The following is a 26454-nucleotide window of genomic DNA, read 5'->3' on the forward strand; positions in this document are numbered from 1 at the left end:
ATTGACAGGTGATATATGGCTGACAGGGAGCATATGTCCAGGGTGCATGGTAATGTTTGGATATACTCATAGTGGAAACAATTAAAAACTAGCTGGGGGGGTACTGAGTTCCTGGCCGGAGGTGCTCTGTCGTGGTCCCTAGGGGAACAGCGGCAATCCCCTAGGTGCAACGGTAAGGACCAGGAAGGAATGAGGGTCCAACAGAGAGAGCATGATACTAATGACTATGCTTGTGAGCCTATATGCCTGAAATAAGAACAAGGCCTACAGCAGCACTGTGCCTGGGAATTTCCTCCTGACAGCCTTCATGTTACTCAAATGTGGCCAGTCTCGAAGCCAAACTCAGCATGTAGATGCAGTGCATTCCCCCCAGCATGGGACATGACACCCGGGGATGAGCCTCCCTGGCACCGAGGGATCACTACCAAATACCAGCTGAAGATGGAACTAGAAAATGACCTTGAATTAAAGATTCAATGCGGATCAGCAGAATATCCCTGTCTACATATAATAACATGACCTTAAAATGCTGTTTGACCTAATGTAAGGGGGAAATGGAAAGCAGAAATGAGTTTATATGGCTACGAGTCTCTAAAAAAGAGTCTGGAGGCTGTCAGAAGGATTGCCCCTGTGCACAGCTGAGCAGAGTCTGGGAGACAGATGGAGTGGATGCAATCCCCAGGTGTTGATTCCTTTGAGGGCTAAAGAGACCCACGGGTTCTATGATCATGGTAGACGGGGTTCACTGCCATGTCAGATGGCCCTTCTTTGGAGCTGGTGTTTCTGCATGATGGAACTGGACTCAGATGGGATTTCTTTTCATAAGACTTTCATCCTACTTTACTGGAATTGTAGTTGGTGTTGGGGTTTAAGATATATTTAGGGGATTTTAATCTCTGAACTGACAATAGGATAGCCAGGCCCTGAGTGTCAACAGACTCCAGCTCCTACAATCTGATTTATTGGACTCACCTCACTCAGCTAAGATGGAGTTGAAGAAGGACAACCACCACACCATGGAGCCTAGAGTGCCTACAACTGAAAGCAGGAGGATTGCATCCAGTATCTATGTGGAATCTGAGCCTCCTCCTGACATAGAGGTGCAACAGACACAACCAATCCAAGGCCCACAGAGAAAAGGTGGCATTGGAATGGGAAAAGTGGACATGGTGGCTGATGGATATGGGGAATGGCAGGAAGAGATGAGATGTGGAGATGCCTTTGGGACTTGGAGTTGCCCTAGATGGTGCTTCAGGGGCAATCACCGGACATTGTAAATCCTCCCAGGGACCACTGGATGGAATGTGGTAGAGTATGGGCCATGATGTGGACCATTGACCATGAGGTGCAGAGATGCCCAGAGATGTACTTACCAAATGCAATGGATGTGTCATGATGAAGGGAGTGAGTGTTGCTGGGGGGGGAGTGGTGGGGTGGGGGTGGTGGGGTTGAATGGGACCTCATATAATTTTTTTTTTAATGTAATATTTTTACAAAATCAATAAAAAATTAAAAAAAAAAAAAAGAATAAGATCAATCATAAAACTAGAAATCAAATTAAATGCCTTACAAAAAGAAACCAAAATAGAATTTCAAAGTAAATACAAAAGAAACCTCAAAAACAAAATTTAAATTAGTTAACATTCTCTTTGTTGAACTTCCAGAGGTATTTAAGAAAAAGGAGTACACATGAGAGTAGTGTTGAGATGCTTCTAAGAGGCTGGTGTGTTGAGTGGACCATGGTCTGGTCCTCCTGGGAGCCAGCAGGCTGGCCATTATGCTTTGGTCTTGACTCTCTCTTGGTCTGAGAACATAAGGGAAGCCTCAGGAAAAGCATTCTTTTGTTATCTAGCCCTTTTTGGATCTTTTTTCTCTAGTGCTGGTCACATGGTTTTTCCATGAGATGTTTCTTTATCTAGCCTTGTTTTCAGGATTAGGAGGAAAAGGGACAATAGACCTTTGGCATGTTTTGGTCTCAAGATAGGTAAAGGATCCTCCACATGATCTCTTCCAGCACCCTGGAGTTCTGATACCACTCTGAATGCCTTGGTCATATACAAATACTTTCCTTGACAACTTCACAGGGAAGAGGGTTTACTGAGCCAAGGCAAGATTCAGGCATTTCTGGGTCTCCTTCTATATATAATAGGTGAACAGGAATCCAACACAGAACATTCTAACAAATAATTTTGCCCCTTCTTACACCTTATTTGCAATTGTAATACAAGAACTTTACAAGACAGAATGATTTTTATTTCTCCTCCACCTCTTTGCTCCTCAAAAAAAAAAAACAAAAAAAAAACTGAAGTCTAAGGAATTCTTTCTCATACCAATCCCTAGGCCATTTCCACCCAAAACCCTCCTGGATAAAGGGTGGCATAAATAGTGGATTTATATAGACAGTATCATAATAACAGTAGCATTCCAAATAATAAGTTATATGAAAAGATTTGCAAAGAACCAAACAATATAAAGGTAAAAGGTGCAAACAATATCGTATTTGTTCACTGGAAATTCTATCCAAAATGAAGCACTTTGGAGCAATGGAAGAAGGTGGCCACAGTCAAATCAAAGCATTTTTTATAAAGATTTGCTGAAATATAGGATTGCTAGCAATGAATCGTCTTTTATAAGTATGTCTAACTTTATTCAGCCACTAAAAGGTCCAATGGCTTGATTTCCCTCCATACCACCTCATTTCAGAAACAACTCATTCGGTACTGGACAACATTCCAACATGGCCATTCAAAATTGCAGGGAAGATCTACAACTTCAGTGCAGTTAATGGACAAAATCCAGAAAAGGGAAAACGTGAATTCATTAAGGTAGCTAGGGATTGTGGCAAGAGAAGGCTTTAGGAATGTAGGTTGTGGCCATCCTCTTAACTTCTTGGTTCCAACAAATTAAGTATTTCATTTCTCAAAAAACACAAGTTGCTCAAAACCTCTTGTTGATAAGGAGTGAAAAGGGGCTGCAGAAGACCTCATCCAACTCCCTTAGTTACTGATATGAAATCGAGGGCCCTTTTGGAAAGAAATTTCCCCTAATATCCTAAAGCCTTGTGGTTATCAAGTTCATGTTTTAGTGACCACAACCCAGAATTCCTGCCTCACAATGTTCTCTGCTTTTTATTTTCCTGAAGATTTGAGATCATTACAAAAATGAAAAGAAAGGAGTGAAGTCCATAAAATTCAATAGAAAAGGAGCTTTCTGGCAACATCTGATCAAGATCCTCATGTGGCTAGAAATAACTGGGAGCTGCCAAGGGAGTTGAGAGGCTGCCACCCTGAAGTCAACCAGTTGAGTGGGAGAGGTGGTAAGAGGAGATGGTGATGTCTTCAAGTTCCATTCAAAGTCAGTGTACTGAGACATTTTTACTGGCCAGGGCTTATTAATTGCAGTCTTGGGCTATCTCCAACCTTCAGTTTCCTCATCTGTAAAATACTGATTAAAGACTCCTAACATTATGATTCTATGAAATGTCAGAATTAGCTAAATCACTGTCTTAATTTGCTAGGCTGCTATGACAGAAAGCAGACAACGGGTTGGCCAAACAATGGGAATTTATTGGCTATCGGTTTCAGCCGCCTAAAGTCCAAAAAAAGGCATTGGAAAGACTATGCATTTTCCCAGAATCTATGTCCTGGATCTGGCTGCTGACAATCTTTGAGGTTCCTTAGCTTTTCTTTATACTCCCCATCACATAGCTATGTCCTCTTCTTTCTCTTCCAGCTTCCCTCTAACTTCCAGCTTCTAGCCCTCCCTGTACCTTTCTCTTTATAAAGCCTCCGTAATCCAGATTTAGGCCTACCTACTTCAGTTGGTCATGCCTTAACTAAAAATAACATCTCTACAAAAGATCCAATAGAAATGGGTTTACACCCATAGGGACATGGATTAAGATTAAAAACATGTATTTGTTGGGGCATATAATTCAAACTACCACAAACTTCATAGCACAATAATCTTAGAGAGTGGAAGGTAAGAAGTAAAAGAATTATACTAGGCATATGTTATAAACTGATTAAAATTAAAGATAAAAATGCTTTTTTAAAAAGTTTCGTTTTCTTTCAATGATCTATTCTAATGATCTCATTTCAAAACACTGAGACCAAGTGCATAACTGAGAGAAAATTATTTTATTTTAGGATATTTCTTACATACTTTTGAATAGAATTCACAAATAGTATTTATTAGTGTACTATGTGATTTCAGTGTTAATGCACTGTACAAGATTTTCTTTAAAATAAGAACATAAAAATCCAAAATATCATTAAGATTTTCATTGTTATATAATCCAAAATTAAAAATGTTAAGCAATTGATTGTTAGATTACATTTTACAAGAAAAGCAGCTATAGAAAGAACTAATTTTATTGCTTGGCCCTGATTAACTGCTCATAATAATTTTCTTGGAAGAAAAATAAATGATCAGAGATCAAACCCCACAAAATATAAAAAAACAGTGTTTTAGAATTCCACTTAATGAAGCTTATGTTTGATTAGCTAGCTGTTTTAATAACAACTTCAAGACTTATAGAGATTAAACATGCATATCCTTATAATCCAAAAGGGAAGAAAACAAACAGATTTTCAACAGGTAAGGTTTTTACTTGTTGAGCTTAGGGTGCACAGCTTTGTGGCTTTTGTTTTTTGGTTTTTTTCCCTTTTCCTTCACAGTCTGGCATTAATCTGATTCATTAGTTTCTCCAATTTGATTGCTAGAGAGAGATTACCTTTAATCTTCAATTTTCCTGACATGAATGCTATTGTTGGTTTTAGTTTTCCTAAAATGAGAAAATGAGAGAGAAAAACATCCATAAGTGCCCTTAGGGATATGGCGCTTCAAGAACATGCATTTCAAAAAGAATCTCCTTGAGTTTTCTAAACCTCGGAAACACAGAAATTTCTAGTACAGCATTTTACATCAGTATCTTGGGGATCCCAATTCCCAGACTTAGATGTTAACAATATCCTATAATGTGAGAGAGAGTGTAAAAACAATGATTAACAAAAGATGATAGCAAGAAGCAACATTTATAGATTAGTTAAAATACTCTAAAGGATATACATTCTCAAATTGTGGCAAAAAGTCTATTTTAGTTAATTTTCCAATCTATTATAGTTGATTAACTTTTTAATATTTTAAGTCTAAATTAAAAAACTCAAACGGTACAAATGTATATAATCTTAAGAAATAATGATTAAAAGTATGGTGAATGTGTGGACACAAAAGTACGTGTATGTGTTGGTATTAATTTAACAACAGAAAGGCCTGGTATAAAATACCAGCACTAAAAGAGAATCATAGCCAAAAACTATATACAATAAATAAATGCTCCATGGAGGGAAAGAACATTCTTTTAATTTGCTGCTCTTATTCTCGGTGCTAGTAGTGTCTAGCACACAATGGAATGAATGAGAAAACCGAGGCATATGAGAATTTTTCACTTGCCCAAGGTCACACAGCTTGTATACGGCAGCACTACAATTTAAAGCCAGATTTGTCTGACTCATAACTTTCTGCCTTATATTATACCAATATACATACAAGTCATATCTCCTACAATGCAGAGTATGTCTGGTATATCAGTAAACCCCCGTTGTGCCTCATGCAGGCTTTCTGTGAAGGAATGTGTGGGATAATGTAATGAGTGTGTGTATGTGTGTGTGACATTAAACACCTTTAAATTAATTGAGATAGAGGTTGCAGCAAAGCAGCATAGATTGGATACGGATAGAAAAGATCTAAGTCCAACTCTTTCATTTTAATGAATGAATGAGTTATGCACTACTTCAAGAAAATAGGATGTTAAAATTAACAATAAATTAAGGGATAACTTTATTTGCATGAAAGATACTGGGAGGTCTTTATTTTTCAAAGGAACAGAATGTTTACCCCCCAAAGACATATGAACACTGACAGGTATCCATCAGTTAAAAAACTGTTTTAGGAAAACCCAATGGATAGGACGTCCACCTATCACATGGGAGGTCAGCAGTTCAAACCCCAGGCCTCCTTGATCCGTGTGGAGCTGGCCCATGTGCAGTGCTGATGCGCACAAGGAGTGCCGTGCCACACAGGGGTGTCCCCCACGTAGGGGAGCCCCACATGCAAGGAGTGCACCCCGTAAGGAGAGCCGCCCAGCACGAAAGAAAATGCAGCCTGCCCAGGAATGGCACCGCACACATGGAGAGCTGATACAGCAAGATGACACACCAAAAAGAAACAGATTCCCAGTGCTGCTGATAATGATAGAACTGGTCACAGAAGAACACACAGTAAATGGACAGAGAGAGCAGACAACTGGGGTGGGGGGGGGAAGGGGAGAGAAAGAAAATAAAAATAAATCTTTAAAAAAAAAAAAAAATCTGTTCTGTAACTCGAGTGAAGCCCACCAGCCCTACTCATGCATGTAGAGTTTCTATCAGCTTTATAGCACCTCCCCCACTAACCTATAAGGATAAATGGACATCAATATGGAGACAAAAACAAAACAGATAAAAGGAACTTGAATGAAATGGAGAGTGAAGGCCCAGAAAAAAACGAAAACCAAGTAAATGACAAACAAATAAAATAATTCAAGTTCTCAGAGATAAGAGAAGATAGTGCAACCGTGTATCAAGAACAGGGTGCTAGAGAAGGAAGTGGGGAAGGGGGACACAGAGAGAAGACAGGAAAAAGGAGTGGATGGAGAACTGAGAAGAGGGAGAATGGGAATAGAGTGAAAAAGAGGAAATGGGGAATAGAGAAGAAGAAAGAATCAGAATACAAGAATGGGATCTTAGAAATTAAAAATTTGATGGGCAATATAAAATGCAATGGGATGATAGAAGAAAGTAAAACAATCTCCTAGAAAGGAGAAAAAGATGATTATATCAGAGGATCTAATTTTTTCGCCAGAAAGTGAGAACAGAGAAAACAGAACAGTAATATAAAAACACTTCCATGAAGTGGATGTAACTCGGTGGTTGTGCACCTGCTTCATTATGAAATCCCAGGTTCAATCCCTGGTATTTCCTGAAAAAAAAAGAATACTACCAAGTACCCACTTGGTATTACTGTGATGTTTCAGAACACCACTAAGAAATAACTCTGATTCCATAAGCTTTCACATATGAGAAATGTGAATGTAAAAGATTAAGAATAGTATCTCTTTCTTATTGGTTGAGAATATTGAGAATTACTGGTATTGAGACATTACTGGTACTGAGAATACCAAATTCTCAATGGTAGTCTTAAAAAATGAAGCAATGGCTTCAAAATTCTGAAGGAAAATGGATTTTAACCCAGAAATCTCTACTCAGCCAATCAAATGTGTTGATAAAATAAAGGCAGTTTTAGATATATACAAAAAATTATGTATCCTTTTTCTCATGAAACTAAAGAATATGTGTGCCATCAAAATGACAATGTAAACAAGAAAGAAAACATGGGATCAAGAAATAAGAATTTTTTGTTTGTTTTTGTTTTAAAGCTGTGGAAAGGCTTTATTATAGATTTTATTACAGAATTAGAAAATTTCAAAAAATTATTTAGAACCACACATAATTAAAAATAAATAATATTCCCATAAAAAAAGCACAGCAAAAAATTATAGGGATTCCTCAGTCAATAGCTGTGTATCATGCTTAATGAGCCACCACAAGGAGACAAAGGGCTCCAGGAAAAAGTAAACTGACAGATTATCTGAGATATTTGACAAAAGTAGAAAAACAGTATCAAGAGATTGTAGGAAGAATATAGGAAAAGACTTTGCTAAGTTTCTTTATTCCTGTCCTAGAGGGAAAAAAATAAGGCAATTATTTAAGTCCAGGAAAAAGAAAAATTGTCTCTGAGAAGAAACAATAATCATGTACCTTTTGACTCAGCAGCAAACTACGCTTTCAGAGTCATAATACTGTTAACCAGAAAGTGATGATTTAAGCAAAAAAGGGTTAATGACTACATTAGAGGGTGGGGAAGGGGGAGCAGAACAAAGTGTTGTAGGAAACTAAACTCTCACCTATCACTCTGTAAATCAGTAAATTCCAGAAAGCAGTATAAGGATAAGCATAACACTGAGAAATGTGGAGTTAAATATTTAAAGAAATCACTAAGAGTTGAAGACTACCTCTGGTCAGTGCGATAAAGGAAAGACCACAGGATACTTTTTTGTTATGAACCTTTTAAAAGCACTATCTGACTTTTTAAATTCTATGCATGTATTACTTTCAGAAAAATAAAAGCTATTGACATTTAATAAGAAATTGAATTAGTAATTAAATGTCTTTCCACAAAAAAATGTCCAGGCCCAAATGTCTTCAACAGCTAATTCAAAGGATACAAAATAAATATGCAGTTCTATTTCTGTACACTAGCAATAAACAATTTGAAAATAAAATTAAAATAAATCCATTCACAATGGCATCAAAATATTTAGGAAAATACTTAGCAAAAGAAGTACAAGACTTGTACATGGAAAACTACAAAACACTGCTAAGAAATTAAAGATCTAAATAAAAAAGACATCTCATGATCATGGATTAGAAGACTCAATTTTGTTCAGATAGCAGTTTTTCCCAAGTTGATCTATACACTCAATGCAACCACTATCCAAATCTCAGCAGGTTTTTTTGCACAAATTGACAAGGTGATCCTAAAATTTATATCCAAATGCAAAGGACCTAGAATAGCAAAATTAGGGAGAAGATGGAAAGCAGAAGTCAGCAGAACCTAGAAGAGAAAGGACAGGACATCACCATGGATGGGAAAGCCAAGGAACCCCAAGAATTGCAGCAGCCAGCACCAGAATGCTACAGTCATTGGAATGTAAGTCTTGCTAATACCTGGATTTTGGACTTCTAACCTCAAAACCTTCCCTCTGTTTAAGCCAACCCACTGTGTGTGGTGCTTTCATAACAGCCTGAAATATTAAGGCATCTGTTGATGATCACTTGAGGTTGCTTCCACCTTTTTGGCTACTGTGAATAATGCAGCTATGAATATTGGTGAACAAATACCTGCTTTCAATTACTTTCAATTCTTTTGGGTATATACCATGAAATGGAATTGCTGGGTCATAAGGTATTTCTAGAATAGCCAGTTCAATTTTGCACAAGAGTAGTATTACTGGATTTCAAAATTTAATATAAATCCACAGTAATACAGTGTAGTTATGGTGTAATAATAGGAACATGGAACAATGGAACAGAATTGAGGCCCTGGAAATAAATCCTTTTATTTATGGTCAACTGATTTTCAAAAAAGATGTGGTAGCAGATTGATATTATTTATGAATTTGAAAAAAGAAGGATTATGTTTATAAACTGGTCTGTTCCTCTGGGTGTGATCCCCTTTGATTGTATTAGATTCAGCTGAAATGTCTTTGATTAAATTATATTAAGATTATGGCTTTGATTCAATCACGTCAGTACACTGTAACTCATGATTGAGTCCCTACCCCCTTGGTGGGCTATATAAATGGACATTCACTCAGGAAGACCCAAAGAAAAAGATACAGAGGAAGTGAGAGAGCTCTATACACATGGAAGAGAAGAGAACTGATCATTTTGGTTCTGCCATGTGACAGAAAGGAGAAGGCTCAAATAGCTAAAGCTCTGGGAAGAGAGACAAGCCCTATTACAGCCTACAGCTGAGACTGGAAGAAGCTTGGCCCAGAGAGTCTTAAAAGTAAGAAGGAAGGAGACACCAGGCAGAGATTGCCCACCGTCTTGCTTCAACATGTGTCAACAGACTGGTGGGAAAGTACCTCTTGCGGTACCTTGAGTTGTACTTTTTAGGGTCTTGTAACTGCGACCCCAAATAAAACCCTTTATAAATGCCAACAGATTTCTGGTACTTTGCATCAGCACCACTTATGGCTAATACAGATGCCAATATAATTTAATAGTCTTTACAATAAGTGGTAGTGAGACAATTGGATAGCCACATGCAAAGACTAAAAAGAAAAAAAAAATCACCCTTAAATCCCAACCTCTTTTTGTGCGATGAAAATGTTTTAGAATTAGAGGTAGAGACTACACAACACTGAGTCATTGAACTGTTCACTTTAAAATAGTTAATTTTATGTTATGTGAATTTCACCTCAATAAAAAATTAAAATAAAAACCTTATTTCATACAGAATACAAAGGACAAGCTAAAACTATAAAACTATTCAAAGAAAACATAAAAGAAAGTCTTTATGACTTTGGGTTGGGCAGAGTTCTTAGCTACAATACCAAAAGCTCAAACCATCAAAGAAAAAAATAAATCAGACTTTATCAAAAATAAAAATGTTTGCTGTGCCTCAAAAGACACCATTAAGAAAATGAAAAGACAAGCCACAGACTGGGCGGAAATACTTGCAAATCACATATCTGATAAAGAGTATGTAGTATCTAAGAATTTATAAATACATCTTAAAACTCAATAATAAAAAGACAAACTAAACTAAAAACTACACAATGGATTTAAATAACTCACCAAAAAAGATATATAAATAACTATCAAGCACATGAAAATATGCTCAAAATCATTAATCATTAGGGAAATGCACCTTAAAAGCATAAGATACCACAACACACTAATTAGAATGGCTAAAATTTTAAAAAGACTAAACATCAAGTGCTGAAGATATGTGGAAAAACTGGAACCCTCTCATACATTGCTGTGGGAATGTAAAATGGCACCATCACTTTAGCCAACAGTTTGGTACTTTCTTAAAAAGTTTAATTTATCAACTTACCATATGACTCAGCAATTTCATGCATAGAAATATCCCCAAGAGAAATGAAAGCATATGTTCACACAGAAACATGTATGAGAATGTTCATAGCAGCATTATTGAAACTTCAAATAATCCCAATGTCCATCAGCTGGTGAGTGGATATCCATACTATGGAATATTACGGTGCAACAAAAAGGAACTGGACTACTGATACATGTTGCAACATGGATGACTTGCAAAAGCCTATGCTTTAGCTTTATGCTAAGGAAAGAAGCCAGATGCAAAAGACTACATACTGTTTGATTCCATGAATATGAAATGGCTGGAAAAAGCTAATCTCTAGACACAGAAAGCAGAATAGTGTTTGCCTGGTTTAAGATGGAAGGAGAGGAGGTAGAAATGGGAATTGAGTGCAAACAGACATGAGGGAATTTTGGAGGGTAATGAAATGTTCTAAAACTGGATTGTAAAAAGAAAAAGTATAAATTCATTAAAAACCATGTAACTTTAAATGGGTTAATATTTATGGTATGTAAATTATACCTGAAAAATAATGTTCAAAAAACTAACTTTTTAAAAACAGCTCTTAAGCACAATTTACTATGTATACCTCTCCTCCCACTATGTCAATCAGATAAAGTAATCTTGTATAATTTATTTCTATCATACTGCTTTACTATGTAGTGGCCTGTACTGGAAGGATTTTGACTATCTGATTATTTAGTTGCTTTAAGTGTTTATAATATATCTACTATCTGAATTAGGCAATAGAAATGACTATGGTTTCTTAAAAGAGAATGCTTAGGATATAAGGTCTGAACTATTGTGCCCATTCAAAGGAGAGCAGATGGGATAAAGGACTTAGGAACAAAAGGACTTAAGAATCAGCAACAATCCACTTTTTCTCAATCTAAACGGTTGCTATAAAATTAAATCTCTCAGTTCCCAAAATTATCTCACTGGTTTTCAGTCATGCAAAAAGGAAATTTTATTCTCTATTCCCTCTTTGTTGGTTGAGGGAGAGGGGGCAGTAGAGGCCACAGTAAGAACAGCCTTCCTAAGACAAGGTGCTCTTTAAACAGCAATAGCTGCTAAGATTCCATTGCTATAGACATTCATGAGCCTTGATTATTTAGAAGGGGATAAAGCAAAATGTCAGAACTAAATTTTCCTTGAATAGGTAAACTAATAAAATTGAAAACTTACCTGAAAACATTTTTACAAAATCATCAGTAGACATACTCATTACCACATCTGCCTGATCAGAGGGCTCTCCATATCCAACATTCCCGCCTTTGCTTTTAAGATCAAGAAACCATGTTCCACCATCTTCACCTACACAGCAGATAAATATATATTATTTATATTTATATTAATAGAAATAAATGCCAAAGAAGTCTGTGTTCTTCATTGCTACAATTTTCTTATACAATGCTGCTTCCCAGGTTAAAATCCTCAGGCCTCTGGCAATTAAATTCAGCAACTTCTAAAGTGCTAGGCTTTGAAGATTCTGCAATAAACAAACAAAAAACACACATAATTCTGCTTAAAAAAGAGGAAGTGGAGGATGATATGGGATCATATTAATAAATGGTCAAGAAAGCCCAGTTGCAGGTGAGATTTGAAAGCTGGGTAAGAATTAGCTAGATGAACAGGGAAGGGGAAAAATATTTCAGGTAATGGGAATGAGATATACAAAAAAAAACTAAAATCAAGAATGCAGCATGTTTGAGGGACTTAAAAAAGCACAGCAGGTCTGGAACAAAGGAATAGAGTAGAGAGTGGTTTCGGAGGAGCTAATGAAGTAGTCAAGTCCCAGAGCATAGTAAGCCATGCAAAGGATTTACTAGATTCATCCTAAGATATGATTCATGCAAGGAGAATGACATATGGTCTGTATTTTAAATAGATCACCCTACCTGCAGTCTAGAGAACATACTGGAGAGGGACCAAGAGGAGTTAAGATGGTGTTGGGATAGTCCAGGAGTTTGAGGATTGCCTGGGTCAGGGTCATGGTAGTGAGGATGGAACAGAGTGGACAGATTTAAGAGATAATTTTAAGGTAGAATCACAAAACTAGATAAAAATGAGTGAATATGAAAAGATAGGGGAGGGCCCATGAATGATTGTTAGTTTTTGGCTTGTGAAAATGGGTAAATATTGGTGTGCTTTTCACTGAGACAGGATTACTGAAGAAGACCTAATTTAACAAGGGTGGTGGCAAAAGCTGGTACTGGAAAAGGTAAGATCAGTTTTAGACATTTTCTAAAGATTGAGGCATCTTTGTAACAGCCAAGTGAAAATGTCAAGTGAAGTCTGATTAGGCTATAAATACAGATACAAAAGTAATCAGTTCATATGGTCACTGGTGTCAGGTGAGTGACTGGGATTCCACAGAGAGAGTCTATAGACTTAAAAAAGACTACAGCCTAAGACAGTGACATGAAGAACATCATTTAAGGGAAGGATAGAGGAGATGCATCTAGTAAAGGAGTATGAGAAGGTATGGTCACAGACAGAGGAGGAAAGCAAGGAAAGCTACTGGTCAAGGCAGTCTAGCAAAGGAGTATGAGAAGGTATGATCACAGACAGAGGAGGAAAGCAAGGAAAGCTACTGGTCAAGGCAGCCAAAAAACATTCCAGAAGAAAAGCATGATCAACAGTATCAAATACCACAGATATGTCAAATGTCCACTGGTGACATGGAAGTCTCCAAGGACCTTGGTGAGAGTAAATTCAGTGGACTGGAGAAAAATTTAAAAAATAATATCACATCAGTATGTTAAGGAGAGTGAGGTATAGAAGACAATAAAGTTAGGAAGGGTGGTTTTATTTTTCTGTTTTTGAGAGGAACGACTTAAGAACATTAAAATACTGTTGAGGGAAGCAGATGTGGCTCAAGCAACTGAGCTCCTGGCTACCACATGCAAGGTCCCGGGTTCGGTTCCCAGTGTCTTCTAAAGAAGACAAGCAAGACAGCGAGCTGATGCAATGGGCTGGCATGGCAAGCTGAAGCAACAAGAGACACAAGGAGGAAAACATAATGAGAGACACAACAAAGCAGGGAATAGAGGGGGCTCAAGTGATTAGGTACCTCCCTCCCATCCAGGAGGTCCTGGGTTTGGTTCCCAGTGTTTCCTAAAAGGAAGATGAGCACACACACAACACATACAAACAATAAGGGAGTGGGGAGAAATTTTTTTTTAAAATCTTTTTAAAAAAAGAATGAGCTTACTTAAAAAAAAAAAAAAACTGTTAGGAAGGAGGCTGTAGGATGAGCAGGTTGAATAGTGGTCATAACTGATAGTAACATGTCCCCAAGAACACCAGAGGAAATGGGATCTAGAACTTTGCCATGCAGTATTGGCATCGCCTGTCAGAAATTCAGAATATAAGATCCCATCCTAGCCCACTAAATCAGAATCTGTATTTTACAACATCCCAAGGAATCAGCATCATGGATTAAAGTTTGAGATGCACTGATGCACTGCCACGCTCCATTCCACGGGAGGGGAAGAAGAGAGGACATTGCCTATAAAGGTTGATTTAATTTAATGTCTGATAGCAGGAAGTTGAAGTAATTTCTGTCTGGAGGTTTCTAGCATCTCTGTCAAAGAAGTGGGATTATCTGCTAACACTGGCAGGGAAGTGGTGAATGGAGAGATGGGAGATTTGAGGAGCACTGAAAAGGTTTAAAATAGTCAATTAGGAAAACACCACAAAAACACAGTGCTGAGGTTCTGCTTAGGGCCTAGTTAAAGCAGAGTAATAGTGAATTTCTCCTGGTATGGATCCACTGGGTGTTGTGAGAGCTTTTTTTCTCAAGCAGGACTTAACAGCTTGAATGCAACAGTGGACAGCCCAATAGTTTGATTCATCTAGGACCAGGGTTTTGACAGGTAAAGACAGCACAAAAGCGTGTAGAGAGTTATGATGCAGACAAGAGAGTGATGCTAAGCTGGATAGAAAAAGAAGACTAGGAAGGTGTTAACGGATTAGGATAAAGCAGAGGGGCCAACTAACGAAAGAGCTGATCAAGTAAAAGTTTACCTATAATGGGACTGAGGCAGCTAGTACTTAAAACTATCATAAACATGGTTTGATCTTATTCTGAGAAGAAAAATATTGAAAGAGGTTTTAAAAAGCTGACCACATTCAGAATGAACTGAGTAATCTTAAGGACAACATCAGCAAAGTGAGGATAAATTATTTCATTTCACAGCCTAGCATGATCCATATTCCCTTCTAAATAGGCTTATCTCAATTACATATGCCAAGGAGTTATAGAATACTGGAAGTATATATAATGAAATTTTATTCTACCTGGTTCCATACCACTGATTGTAACTTAAAAAAACAAAACAAATCAAAACAAAAAAGCAAATCAATAGTTCTTTGCTATTCTTGAATATCAACATTCTAGGGTAAGTGTTCCAGTTATAGCCAACTATCTAGTGATGACTCCTGGAGGCTAATTTTCTTCCAAAGGTAATATGCTACTTGGTTTCATAAAAAACAGAACCTATACCTGAGAGTTCAAACTTAAAGATTGCTTGAGTGGCTTTGACGACATCATCACTGAGAGATTCCTTAACAATTCTAAATGTTTCTTCCACAGCTCCAGAATGTGATTTCGGTTGTGGCTGTTGCTTCTCTTCTTTAAATGCTGGAATAGCACCTGTAAAAGAATATCCATGCAAATGGCCTTAAGGCCTTGGCAGTGAGTATAAGGGCACACATAAATTAGTTAGCTAGACAGAATTGCTACCAATTAGACCGTCTGTTTAACCAAAATGACCTTAAATATTATACATTATTGGCATCAGAAAGCATAATCAAGTTGACAGAATAACAGCCAAACCCATCAGTGATGATTATCAATGTAAATGGTTTACACTCTCTCCAAGTAAATGGCTGACTCTCCCAGACTGGGTTAAAATAATAATAATATACTACAGTTTATAGTAAACAGATTTAAACAAAACTTTTAGAGTTTTAGGGGTGGTAATCACTCCTTCATCATGCCCCCTGAGTTCTAAAATCAAATGAGAAACAAAAGAACAGAGTCAGAAAAATGGAGATCAAAATAATAACTGTGTAATTAGTAAACCTGAACTGGAGTATATAGGTTGAATCAGAGGCCCCAAATAAAATTTTACCTTCATAAACAGAGGGATGAAATGAAAAAGGAAATGGGTAACATGAGAAACAAAAAGCACAATAATGGAACAGAATTGAAACTAGACAATCTAATCAGTAATATATAGGACCAACTGCAAAAATATCTCTGCATGCAGAAGAAAAGAACCAAAAGACTGAAATGAGAGACAGCGATAACTAGAGGGTAAAAAAGAAAGAGTAGCCAAGCTATGAATTAAGTATTTCTGAGGAGTATCCAGGAAAACTGAACAGAACAATTAAAATTATAGCTAAAGAAAAATAAAACTCACATTAACTACAGGGGAAAAAAGACTAAGTAGGCTCCCTATGTTACAGTGGGGGGGGGGGTTCAATAAAGAAATGACAACTATCCATATTCTAGCAAAATGTCCTTCAGACATTCTAGCATTAAGAAAAGACTGCCAAGAAAGGAAGACAAATGGCACTGTTTTAGAACATTCCTCTGAACCATGCTTTAGGGCCTGTACTTCCTGGGATATAGTGCCCCACAAGCATGACTCTACCAAATGCCAGGAGACAATGCAGCAGTGGGAAAAGGTTGTCAATCTAGGAATTTCATGGTGATTTTATATATAAACAGGCATGAGATATAGTGCTATTGGCTGTGTATTCAATGTTAACGGACCAACACTGTATTTAATGAGCTCCAATTACCTGTTCCCCAATGTGATTTATGATTAAATTTAAGCAAAATTTAGGTTTGCAGGCTTTTTAAAAATATTGCTCTAAAATGTTTTGAAGGTAATGATACTGTTTGCATATAGGGCACGCTATAAAAAGCTGTTGAAACAAGAACTTCCTAGGAAATCATATGCAATTAAAGAGGAAGCAAAAGATGCCTTTAAACTGAAACATACATAAAACAAGGTTATGTATTGATCGGTTGGCTATACAGAGTATGTTGTGAAAAGAGGCTGACAAAAAACCTAACCCTGTTATTTCCCCTAGGGGCAACTGTTCAGTATTTGCTAACTCAGCATTCTCAGTGAGCATATAGGGTAAAAAATAAGAATCAGCTACCACAAATAAAAAGAACTGACTGTATGTGTGTGTATGTCTATCTCCAAGGTATTTTTTCTGAAAAGTTGACTTGAAGACATATTCTAGTCAATTCAGAAGGGAAATAAAATTCAAAACTTCAAGAACATGGGATATTCATGGTATAAAAGCACTGTAGTTTTCATTAATCAGCATGAACCCAAACTAGAAGTTCAAGGGAATTATATTTTCTCAGGTGGACTAAAATCCGGTGGGTGAAGCCTGACATGCCACTGATTTACTCAGCTGTTCTTTCTCCACCTCATTTTCTAGCATGAAGAAATGCATTCCTTAAAACATACCCTTCTTCCCACTGTTCAGATAATAACCTAAAATAGTAATAGTTGTTCTTCTGTTCTAATGCTTATTAACAATAGCTGAATTATTTACAAGGGTAGGATACTATAATAGGAAAGTTAGTATTTTCCCTCCATAAAAGTTGCAGAGCTCAAAGCAAGAACGCAGACAGTCATTATTTGCAATTGTTAAAAGAAGGTAACAGCCCAAGTGATGAATGGATAAACAAAATGTGGTATATATATATACAATGGAATATTATTCAGCTGTAAGAAGAAATGAAGTTGGGGTGCATATGACAACATGGATTATCCTTGGGGATATTATGTTGAGTAAAATAAGCCAGACACAAAAGGACAAATACTGTATGGTCTCACTAATATGAACTAAATACAATGAGTAAACTTATGGAGTAAAAAAATAGAGTACAGGTTACTAGGAGACAGAATGTGGATTGAGAAGGGGGAGCTGATGCTGAATGTATATTTAATAAGGTTGATTGCAAATGTGTGACAGTAACAAATTAGATTGGTTAAAACTAACACTGCTGATTTATGAATGGGATTGTGGCTGAAAGGGGTAGTCTAAGGAGGCTAATGTCAACTGAAACAAAGCTGGAGGATAATCTAGGGCAGGGGGTTCTTAACCCTTCTTTGTTCCACAGGCCCCTTTGCCAGTCAGGTGAAAAGCACGGGTCCCTTCTCAGAATATAGCAGCAGATAGTTTTATGATACTCAACATCAGAGGTCAAAGAAAATAGAGATAATAAGTTGATTTTTTCAATTCAAGCTCACGGACTCCCTGAAATCTTTCCACGGACACCCCTGGTTAAGAACCCCTGAACTAGGGACTGTATAACAGTGATTTTGGTGGTAGATGAAGATTGTGGTTAATTTTACAAATACAAGAATGTTCTTCTATTACAAATTGCTAAGAAATATGATAACACATGGGAAAATACAACTAATGTAACTTACAGATTACAGTTAACAGTAATAATGTAATATTTCTGTAGCAATGGCAAAGAGGGTGCTATAAGGATGCTAAGGGTCAACCGGGGGGTATGAGTGGGTACGGGATTTTTCCCTTTGAAGTAATGAAAACGTTCTAAAATGGACTGAGGTGATGACAGGACAACTCTGATGAAACTGAGAACCAGTAAGTATGCACTTTGAATGTATTGTACAAGGCAGTGTATAACCCAGTAAACCCTGTGGTGGATGATGGACTGTGGCTAACTGTACAATTAAGAGAACATTCTCTCAGGAACTATAACAAATATACAATACTAGTACATGGTGTTAATAATAGGATGGTTTGTGAGAGAAATACACCAAGTATAAACTAAGGACTATAGATAACAGTAATATTATCATGATGTTCTTTCATCATTTGTAACAAATATGTCAAAACAATGTAAGGTATTGGGTGGCAGGGCCATGTATGGAAATCCTTTATGGTATGCATGACTGTTTTGTAAACTCAAACTTCTTTAATTTAAAAACATTTGTAGGGAACAGACATGGCTTAAGTAATTGGGCGCCTCCCTCCCACATGGGAGGTCCTGGGTTCAGTTTCCGGTGTCTCTTAAAAAGGAGATGAGCAGACACAGAAAGCACAAAACAGACACAGAGAGCAGACAGTAAGCACAAATGAGGGGGGGGGCATAAATAAATACTTAAAACAGAAAAACAGTTGCAGGGGAAAGGATGTAATGCAAGTGGTTGAGCACTGGCTTCACATGTACAATGTCCTGGGTTGAATCCCCAGCACCTCCTAAAAACCAAAACAACAAAACAACAACAACAACAAAGTTGTAGATTCTTATTGAGGTAAAATTTTCAATATCTGTTCATTTTTTTATGGATGAATTTACTCTTGGGTCAACAATTGTACTTCTAAGAGTATACAGCAAATTCATATAATTCTACACATACAAACACTAAACACTTAAGTTTAAAGTAACTGTATAAGTTCATTTGTTGCAGTCCTGTTTGAAACAGATGAAATTGGAAATAGTCAGTGTCCAGTATAATAAGGGTAATTTAAAATACAGAAAGTTCAAAAATTTTAATAATGAATAATTGTGCTCTCTTTACACTGGTATGAAATATACTACAGGTTTTACAGATATTTATTTAATACATTATGAATATTTGCCTTTTAAATGGTTTGAAAAGTGATATACTTAATATTTAGAAATAAAATAATATTAATTTTAAATAAGTTGCAGAGGGCAATAAAATGGCCATTTTCATTGCTACTTAATTGTGGACCACTATCTTAAAATTCCTTGAGTAATCTGAGATTTTAATTTTTTTTTATTTTAGAGAAAGACTAACAAGACACCCAGTGATTCACCTCATCTCTCACCAAGCTCTATGCCATTAACCCTTCGTCTTATATAGTCCTGTTAACTCTATTTAAAAATTAGTAGATAAATTAGAACTTTAAATACTTTTGAGAGTATACAAAAATTCTATAAGGCAATACATCAAAATATTAATGGTGGTTGTGATATTGAACTATAGTTATGCAGTATATTACCATCTTTATGCAAGATGTTACCACTGTAAATTTAATTAGTTACCTCAAAAAATGAGGTGAATTTATAATTACCTCAAAAAAAAGGAAAAAAAATGCAATGGTATACCTTAGTACTGGGATTCAGAGCTATTTTTTCTAAGTATATATAATGAACAAGTATTGCTTTTATTATGAGAAAAACATCAATTGAAAATAATGCGAAGTTTAACAATACATTATAAAATTACACATATTTAATATAAAAAATATATTACATTCATTAATACCAGAAAACATACAATAAAATGGGTTTTTTCAGTTTTTGTTTTTTTTAAGATTTATTTATTTTGTATTTACTTCTCTCCCGGTCCCCCCCCGCCCCGCAGTTGTCTGCTCTCTGTGTCCATTCACTATGTGTTCTTTTCCGTCCGCCTCTATTCTTGTCAGTAGCACAGGAATCTGTCTCGTTTTGCTGTGTCATCTTGCTGTGTCAGCTGTCCGTGGGTGCGGTGCCACTCCTGGGCAGGCTGCACTTTCTTTCACACTGGGTGGCTCTCCTCACAGAGGACACCCCTGCATGGCAGGGCACTCCTTGTGTGCATCAGCACTGCACGTGGGCCAGCTCCACATGGGTCAAGGAGGTCCTGGCTTTGAACCGCGGACCTCCCATGTGGTAGGCAGACGCCCTATCCATTGAGCCAACCGTCTGCTTCCCTAATCAAATGTTAATAGCTGTTATTGTAAGTAGTGAGTGCAATAGAAAGGTAAACCCTCCCCCCTCTGGAAGTGAGGGATACACACTGACCCTAGAGTGGATCTGGACATGGACATCAAAAATCACCTAAAAGGGATAAGTTAGATCCCATGCCAGATAAACTGGATATTATCTACATGAAATACTAATATATGTACAGAAAATATTAAGTAGAAAATGTCAAATAGAATTGTTGTTGACTGAATAAGGAAGAATAGGAAAAAAAGAGAACTACAAAAGTAAGTGCTCTCTTACTGTGTGGGGAAGAGAAACTTTAGCCAAAGAATTTGAGTATTCTGACCTCAAAGGTGTGGAATTCCCTCATGTAGAGATGAACATAGTGGGTGTAGTCAATGGACTTGACATTATTCTGATCCTGCGGGAAGCGGACTTGGCCCAATGGACAGCGCATCCACCTACCACATGGGAGGTCCATGGTTCAAACCCCGGGCCTGTGGTGCTGGCCCATGCGCAGTGCTGATGCGCATAAGGAGTGCCCTGTCACACAGGGGTGCCCCTGCATAGGGGAGCCCCATGTGCAAGAAGTGCACCCCATGAGGAGAGCCGCCCAGCGCAAAAGAAAGTACAGCCTTCCCAAGAATGGCGCCGCACACACGAAGAGCTGACACAAGATGACGCAACAAAAAGAAACACAGATTCCCAGTGCTGCTACTAAGGATAGAAGCGGTCACAGAAGAACACACAGCAAATGGACACAGAGAGCAGACAACCGGGGAGGGGGGGGGAAGGGGAAAGAAATAAATTTTTAAAAATTAATCTTTAAAAAAAAATATATATATATATATAATGCCAGTAAACATTTGGTTGCATATTACTTATCTAACCTCTCTTGTTCTGATTCCATGGTCATCAAACAACCTTCTGATGACTCTTTTCTACGCAATTATGCCTAAAGGGGAGAATACATTGATCATAGCAAGTAGTCTAGTCCATGAGATGGCAACTTCTCATTACAATTAATAAAATGGATTATTGGGTGAAAGAATATGCTAATTTAAAGGACTTTCAGTATTCAGGAGTTAGGAGAACAATTTCTTACTGGAAATAAAGTTTACTGGTTAAGGACATGGACCTTGGAATCAGAAATTCAGAGAATTCAAACCCCGGCTCTGCCTCGTGCCAGCTGTGTGATCTCAGCTGTAAAATGAAGACAGTAATACTTATCTTGTAAGATCATAAAGATTAGATGAAACAATATATGCAAAGTACTCAGCATAATGCTTGGCACATTGTAGGTACCCAATAAATATTTGTTGAATAAATAAACTGAATATATATGATCAATAAATGGTTCTTATTATTTAAAATTTGGAATTTAAATGATCTCAGTTCATGTATATCTTCCTCTAAAAGATAAACCCAATCATAGGGTGTTGGCAAAAATTTTAGATTTTGGACTTACCTGACTTGAGGAGATTCTTCTAGACTTTAATAAATTCTCCAGGTAATTTCTGGAATTCTGTGAGAGCCTTTTGAGAAAAAGACTGCTGACCTTGTTTTTTCTGATTTTAATACTGATGCATCCATGTAGCAAATGAACCACAGATCTAATTTTTAAGAGCTATTCTCTACATGGTAGCACTGGGTAATTTTTCCTTTAATGTTTTTCAAATTTTCCATAATTTGTAAGTAATTTTTTAAAACCATTATAAAAAGTTTGAATAAAGGGAAGCAGATGTGGCTCAAGCAACTGAGATCCCACCTACCACACGGGAGGTCCTAGGTTCAGTTCCTGGTACCTCCTGGAGAAGATGAGCAAGACAGCAAACTGGCTCAACAGGCTGGTGTGACGAGCTGATACAACAAGATTAAACAACAAGAGAAACACTGAAGAAACACAATTGAGAGAGACAACAAAGCAGGAACAGAGATGACTCAAGCGATTAAGTTCCTCTCTCCCAAGTGAGAGGTCCCAGGTTCAGTTCCCAGTGCCTCCTAGAAAGAAGACTGAGCAAACACAGAAAGCACACAGCGAATGGACATAGAGAGCAGACAGGGAGTACAAACAACAAAGGGGGAGGATAAATAAATAAAATAAATCTTAAAAAAAAAGAAAAAAAAGCTTGGATTAAAAAAAAAAAAAAGATAAGATTAAGCCAGAAATATGGTTTGGCAATAAAATGCACTGCAGAAAGATTCTATGGATTTGCTAAAGGTATAGAGAATGAAAAACCTTTAAAACATTACGCTACATAAAATACGTCAATACAAATATTGTATGATTCTATCTATAGGCAAATTCAGAGAGACAGAAAGTAGATCAGAGGTAGGGAAGAAGAAAGAGGAGGAGAGTTTAATGAATACAGAGTTTCTGTTTGTGGTGATGGAAAGTTTGGTAAGGAAGGTAGCAAATAGCACAACATTGTATATATAATTGATGCCACTGAATTGTATGCTTAAAAATGTTAACATGGCAAATTTTACGTTTTTTATATATACATATCTTACCACAATAAAATGGAAAAAAAAAAACAACCCTTAATAAAGCAAAAGGCAGGGAAACGGACTTTGGCCCAGTGGTTAGGGCGTCCGTCTACCATATGGGAGGTCCGCGGTTCAAACCCCGGGCCTCCTTGACCCGTGTGGAGCTGGCCCATGCGCAGTGCTGATGCGCGCAAGGAGAGCCGTGCCACGCAAGGGTGTCCCCCGCGTGGGGGAGCCCCACGTGCAAGGAGTGCGCCCCGTAAGGAGAGCCGCCCAGCGTGAAAAGAAAGTGCAGCCTGCCCAGGAATGGCGCCACCCACACTTCCCGTGCCGCTGACAACAACAGAAGCGGACAAAGAAACAAGACGCAACAAATAGACACTAAGAACAGACAACCAGGGGAGGGGGGGAAATTAAATAAATAAATAAATCTTTTAAAAAAATAAAAATAAAGCAAAAGGCAGAAAAGTAGCCATTTTAGTACCAATTCTATATAGAAGAAATATATAAATAAATATCTCAACTTTTCTATATAAAATATGGCATAGATCTTACTGTGTGATTCCATTTTCTTGGCAATTGTATCTGGAATTTCATCTAAGAAGAAATCGGGTAACAAAGGATGGCCTGAAAAATGAATCCCCAAATAATTAGGTTAATGTGATGCCTACAACATATTACGATTATAACACCTGGTTAAAAAGTGTCAGGTACTGTGTCAAGAACATTATACACATTTTGGCATTTTAATTCTAAAAAAAAAACCCTGTGTGGTATCACTCTCTTAATTCCACCCATGAGCAACGTGATATGTAGAGAAAGTGGGTGGCATAACCAAAGCTACACAGCTAATGGGCAACACAGCCAGAATCTGAATTTGAGTTATCTTCTCCCAAACCCCATGTACTTAATCAACAAGCAATATTGCTTTCCTCACAGGATTGCTATAGTTAAGCAGAGAATGTATATAAAAGTACTTTGTAAAGCTATAAAGAGCTATTTAATTTAATTCAGTTCAAACTGAAGACAGGCAGGGATGATACAAATATAAATATGTGGTTTGTTACCCAGAGGCTTAGTCTAATGAATAACATTTCAATATATTTTTGTATAAATAAATATAGTTCCCATTTATGACAATACTATTTATTATACATTTTATAATATTTTGTACACAAAGTAAAAAAAAATCATTTCATCATCATCATATGCAATTTTAGAAAGCAAGAGGTATTTCTGAAAAGGGGGGACCTCTGGGAACCTATCAAATAACCCAACTGTACATAAGACAGGCCCTGCTCACTCACCCTCACTATCATTCATTGAGCTATTCTAGGAGACTGTAATTAAGAGACATATTCGTTAATAGTCCATAATATTAAAAAGTTTGTTTTTTCAAAACCTTGTACTGCATCATCATCACCATGTCCTTGAATAAAATCCTCACTTTGTGATCTGAAGACCAACTTTAAAAACTAATTTTCACTTTTGGTTTTCAGATTTGGAAATGGCTAGTAGCTAATGTAACCTACTGCATATGTCACTTCAAAAGCCCTCAACTCACTTCTATTTTTCCTTTCTCTCATTTTTAAGTTGCCTTGGTGTGTTTTTCTCTTCATTGAGGGGATAGCTTTTAAAAAAACACACTAATTTTATAATCACACAAGCACATATATAAAACAGATGTGTGTTCATTGCAGAAAATTTTAAAAATATAAGAATTACCTGGCTTAACTGCATAGACATCAAAATTTTTTATTCCTTCTTCTCTCAAGATATTTTCATCAATAATAAAGTTGCCAGTAAAACTTTTCGGCTTTTTGAAAATGGAATATGCAGCATCTGCAATGATATCAACTTTTCTACATTGGCTTTCAATACCAGATCCTCCCAGCATATTCATAGCAGCAGTGTGTATGGCTGTAAAGAAAATACACACAAACACACACATAACTTCAAATGAAATAATAGGGCTATGGAAGTAACAAGCAAGCACAGCCCTTCCCAGTTATCAAGGCTCATCTCTTCATTTCTTAGGTGAAGAAAACAAAATTCAGGGAGCACAAATGATTTGCTGAATGTTTTTCAGATAGAACTGAGTTGAGAACACATACCCTTCTCTACACAGCACAGCCTTATACAGAACTCATACAGTAGAACCACAGCAAAACTGAATGAGAGCACCAGACCCCAGAGACTAGACAACTCGTTCTCTGCACATGAGGTCCAGCTACCTTTAGAGCATGAAGGCCCTGCAGAAGCAGCAGCCCTCCACCCCACACCCTCAGCCTGAACAGCAACAGGTCAAACAGCCTTGCCTGCCTCCACCTCAAGGACCATTTGTTCCCATAACGAAGTACCTAGGCCACACCAAGGCCTCACAACCTGGTAATACCAAGTTTCCCAAACCAGGCTACCCCAACATCCCACAGCTGGGCCCCTCAACGGTCACCCCAGCCCCAGGCCAGCAGAAGACCAAGCAGAAGTAACATCACCCACAGCCATGCCCTTGAGGAGCTGACCACCAAATGCCAAGCACCTTCTTCCAGTCCCCTTTTGCACTGCCTGTACACCTTATCATCATTGTATTCTCATGCTGAGTCAAAACCCTCTTTTATTTGCATCCTAAAAATGCATGCTCTAAAACTTCCCCATATAACATTCTGAAGAGTCTCCTGAGTCTTTGAATTAAGCAGAGGGTCTTAGTAGCTTTGCTGGTTTTTAGCTGCTCCAGGTTTATCTGAAGAGGGATTCTATATGAGAACAAATCCATGTTTCCTACTGTCCCTATTAAATCACTTTTAATTCTAAAATAAAAAAAATTGAATGAGACTTTTTTTTTTTTTTTATTCTTCAGCTAAGACAGCAGAAGAGATGATTTATTTTAACACGTGTTAACACTCGGCCACAACTGAGAACAGAACTAGTCCAGAATGTCACAGGTCCAGGGCAAAGGACTGCTTTGGTGTGAACAAGGTGGGTGTCTCTCAAAGGTGTTCACGAAGTCTGACGACCGTTGGAAGTTCTGGATCCACTGTGTAGAGTTCTAGACAGCAGCACTCAGTCAGTAACTTGTACCAGGTTCCCGGGCCTATGGCATTCCATATTCCTGCTCCCCTCATCTCCAAGGGTGCACACGCTAACGGTTTACTTGGACCTCTGCCTCATCTTTCTTCTTTTGCGCTTCAGTCTGCGCATTCGCTTCTTCCTCCACTTGGCTCTCATGGCGCGGAAGTTTCCAGCAAGATGGCGCTAAGGCCAAGAGACTGAATGAGACTTTTGATTTAGAATTTTTAAGAATTCACATGCCTTTCTTGAGAGTCAAGAAAATCAGTAAGGTATAAAAGAAAGAGCACTGAGCCAAAGGTCAGATAGGCAGGATTTTTATACCAACTGCACCATCACTTTGGGAAAACTGCTTCCACATCTTTGCACCTGATTTCTGTCTAAATTATGGAGTTTCCTTTTCTAACTTTGTCTCTCTTCCCTCTCTCTTGGAATAT

The 26454-nt window shown here is 37.5% G+C and overlaps 1 protein-coding gene across 2 annotated transcripts in view; it reads right to left on the minus strand.

The window, feature by feature from the left end:
- Positions 1-4120: 4120 nt before the first annotated feature.
- The window catches only part of HSDL2 (hydroxysteroid dehydrogenase like 2), an 89684-nt gene continuing 67350 nt past the window's right edge, over positions 4121-26454 (minus strand). For both annotated transcript variants that reach the window (XM_058302536.2, XM_004463903.5), the window contains 5 exons: positions 24677-24871; positions 23507-23578; positions 15239-15388; positions 11917-12045; positions 4121-4786 (listed from right to left, as the gene is read on the minus strand). In XM_058302536.2, the coding sequence (XP_058158519.1) occupies positions 4674-4786; positions 11917-12045; positions 15239-15388; positions 23507-23578; positions 24677-24871 (659 nt within the window). In that variant the 3' untranslated portion in view covers positions 4121-4673. The remainder of the gene's footprint in view (positions 4787-11916; positions 12046-15238; positions 15389-23506; positions 23579-24676; positions 24872-26454) is intronic.

Source organism: Dasypus novemcinctus, chromosome 8 (genome assembly GCF_030445035.2).
Source record: "Dasypus novemcinctus isolate mDasNov1 chromosome 8, mDasNov1.1.hap2, whole genome shotgun sequence".
Lineage (NCBI taxonomy): Eukaryota > Metazoa > Chordata > Mammalia > Cingulata > Dasypodidae > Dasypus > Dasypus novemcinctus.